Source organism: Lactuca virosa, chromosome 6 (assembly GCF_052849685.1).
Source record: "Lactuca virosa cultivar CGN04683 chromosome 6, Lactuca_virosa_CGN04683_v6, whole genome shotgun sequence".
Taxonomy (NCBI): Eukaryota; Viridiplantae; Streptophyta; class Magnoliopsida; order Asterales; family Asteraceae; genus Lactuca; species Lactuca virosa.
The window spans coordinates 262,712,777-262,715,459 of record NC_136431.1 but is presented as its reverse complement, the minus strand read 5'-3'; the positions used below and the strand labels follow the sequence as shown (position 1 = coordinate 262,715,459).

The 2,683-nt window shown below is 38.9% G+C and overlaps 1 protein-coding gene across 1 annotated transcript; it reads left to right on the top strand.

The window, feature by feature from the left end:
- The first annotated feature begins 491 nt into the window (after positions 1–491).
- Positions 492–2,153, top strand: LOC145118790 (putative acetyltransferase At3g50280). Its single transcript, XM_079054459.1, has one exon. It carries the CDS (start codon positions 634–636, stop codon positions 1,996–1,998), a length of 1,365 nt encoding a protein of 454 aa, XP_078910585.1. The 5' UTR covers positions 492–633; the 3' UTR covers positions 1,999–2,153.
- The last annotated feature ends 530 nt before the right edge of the window (positions 2,154–2,683 follow it).

The window sequence follows — 2,683 nt, the reverse complement described above, 5'->3', positions numbered from 1 at the left end:
GCCATTAAAGCATTATAGTGTGTGTGAGGAGAGAAAAAAAAATATGGGATGGAGTGGGTGGCCTCATTCTTTGTTTTTATTTTTTAATAATAAAGTGTTAAAAAATATTAAAAAGAAAAAAGAAAATTAATAAAAGCAAAATCATACTTTCCAACGAATAAAACCATAGAAAATTCTTAATTTTGGTACTAAAATCATAAAAAAAATTCTTAATTTTACACCTTACATGCAAGTCGAAATTTTTAGACCATATCAATTTTGCAATGTTGTTTAAATACAAGGTTTCAAATAAAAGTGAGAGCAAGTACCAACTTAACCATCCTTAAAGACAAATTCAATTTTTGATTATTTTATATGACATCTTATTATAATACTTGATTGAGATAAAGTTAGTAAAGTAATTAATCGATATCCCTTCTAGATGAGATTTAATAAATCGTTTATTAAAGAATGTAGCAAAACGGGATTTGATCTACATTTACACTTTTGTATTTGTTTTAGATTTACATATGATTCTAGTTTTCATTTTTTGTTAAACTCAGTTTGATGGCTAGTATCTTTGTATGTACAAGAAGTTAATTGTCTCCATTTCTCCATTAAAAGAAAGAGAACAATTAGTGTTTTTTGGTATCAATGAGTTCTAAATCTGTGAAACGCATCTCGGAATATTTCATCAAACCACTGCACGACTTGTCACCGGAGGCAAAACAGCCTTTTCACTTCACACCCTTCGAGCTGCCATGTCTCAACATCAGCTACAGCCAAAAGGGTCTCCTCTTTGCAAAGCCACCACCATCGGAAAATAAAGATTTCTCCATAACCACTTACTTGGATGACCTCCGGATATCCCTCTCCACCACCCTCGATCAATTCTACCTCCTCGCCGGCCGTTTGGTCACTAAAAAGGAAGAAAATCCAGCTTCTTATGTTATCTATTTAAACACCGAAAACAGCCCCGGCGCCAAGTTTATTTACGCGACGGTGGACGCCACCATATCAGACATCCTTCAGCCTGCCGACGTACCCGAGGTTGTTCGTTCATTTTTTGATCTTAACAACGCTATTAGCCACGATGGTCACACACTGCCATTGTTATCCATTCAAGTTACAGAGCTTGTCGATGGAATCTTTATCGGTGGATCTATCAACCATATGGTCGCCGATGGAACCTCTTTCTGGCATTTCATGGCTGCTTGGAGTGAAATATTCAAATCCAAAGACCAATATCATGGCTCAATCTCTCGACCTCCGGTACTCAAACGATGGCTCCTCGATGGATCTGACCCTATCATCAATCTCCCGTTTACACACCACGATCAATTCATTGAACGATTGGAACCTCCACCCTTTAAGGAGAGATTCTTCCACTTCTCATCAGCCTCCGTCTCCAAACTCAAAGCAAAAGCAAACTCGGAATGCAATACTAAGAAAATCTCAAGTTTACAGGCAGTGATCGCGCTTTTGTGGAGAAGCGTTACCCGTATCCGGCGACTACCAGTCGACGGTGAAACCAGTTGTAGATTGATGGTGTCTAACCGCCGGCGGCTGAACCCACCTCTGTCTGATGATTATTTTGGTAACCCAATTTCTGTATTGAGAGGAACAGCAACCGTCGGGGAATTGACGGCGAATGGGCTTGGGTGGGCGGCTTTCCGGTTACACGAAGCGGTGATAAACTACAATGATACATCTGTTAAGGAAAGCGTTGAGTCATGGATTAAAAGGCCATTCATTATAAAACTAAGTCAGAGAATCGATCAAAACTACATTCACGTTGGGAGCTCACCGAGGTTTGACATGTACGGGTGCGAGTTCGGGCTGGGGAAAGCGGTGGCGGCTAGAAGTGGGTGGTTGAATAAGGGCGACGGGAAGATAACGATGTATCCCGGACGGGAAGGTGGCGGGAGTATGGATGTGGAAATTTGTTTTGCTTCATCACAACATATGATGGATCTTGAATGCGATGAGGAATTCATAGATGCTCTAAGGATGGAATGATATGATAAACAAGAATGTCAAATTACGAATAGAAGTTCCATGTCTGTTGTGGCCTGTGGGATCCTTTGAATCTTATGGTGTTTTCAACTTGGTATTTTCAAACCTGAATTGAATTGACATTTATTTTGATTAAATAAAATTGAATATTACCAATTTGATGTTTGTTGCGATTGTGAGGAGGATATTATGAGTTTTGTACTTAAAGGTAGTGTTTCCGAAAAATATTTACCAAATAATGGTGTTTTAAAAAAGTAGTTACTTATACTTGTATTTTATTTATTAAAGAAAAAAGAAAAACAATGTTTCCGAAACTACCCCTCTTTCTCTTTGTTTCACAGACGTTATTCCCAGTTCTCACAATTGCTTCACTATTATATATCAGCCGTCATTCTCAATTCTCACTATTAATCGTAGTTGCATCGCCACACATAGTTGTCGTTGTTTGGTCACCATTACATTTAGACCATCTGGTGTACTCGACACGAGCACCCTCGTGGTTTACGTGAACCACGACCACGACCGTGCACATCACCCCGGCTGGTCGTGGTCGATCGTGGTCGTGTTTGTAATACTGAGATCAATTGAACCACACACATAATCGTGTGTATGATATTGAATATATATTGAGAAGTTACAATAGTGAGATCCTATAAAGTAGGATCTAGAAGATGTACAGATATACATA

What these genes read in the sequence shown, in the direction of transcription:
- LOC145118790 (XM_079054459.1), top strand. Translation starts at nt 634, where the DNA reads ATGAGTTCTAAATCTGTGAAACGCATCTCGGAATATTTCATCAAACCA.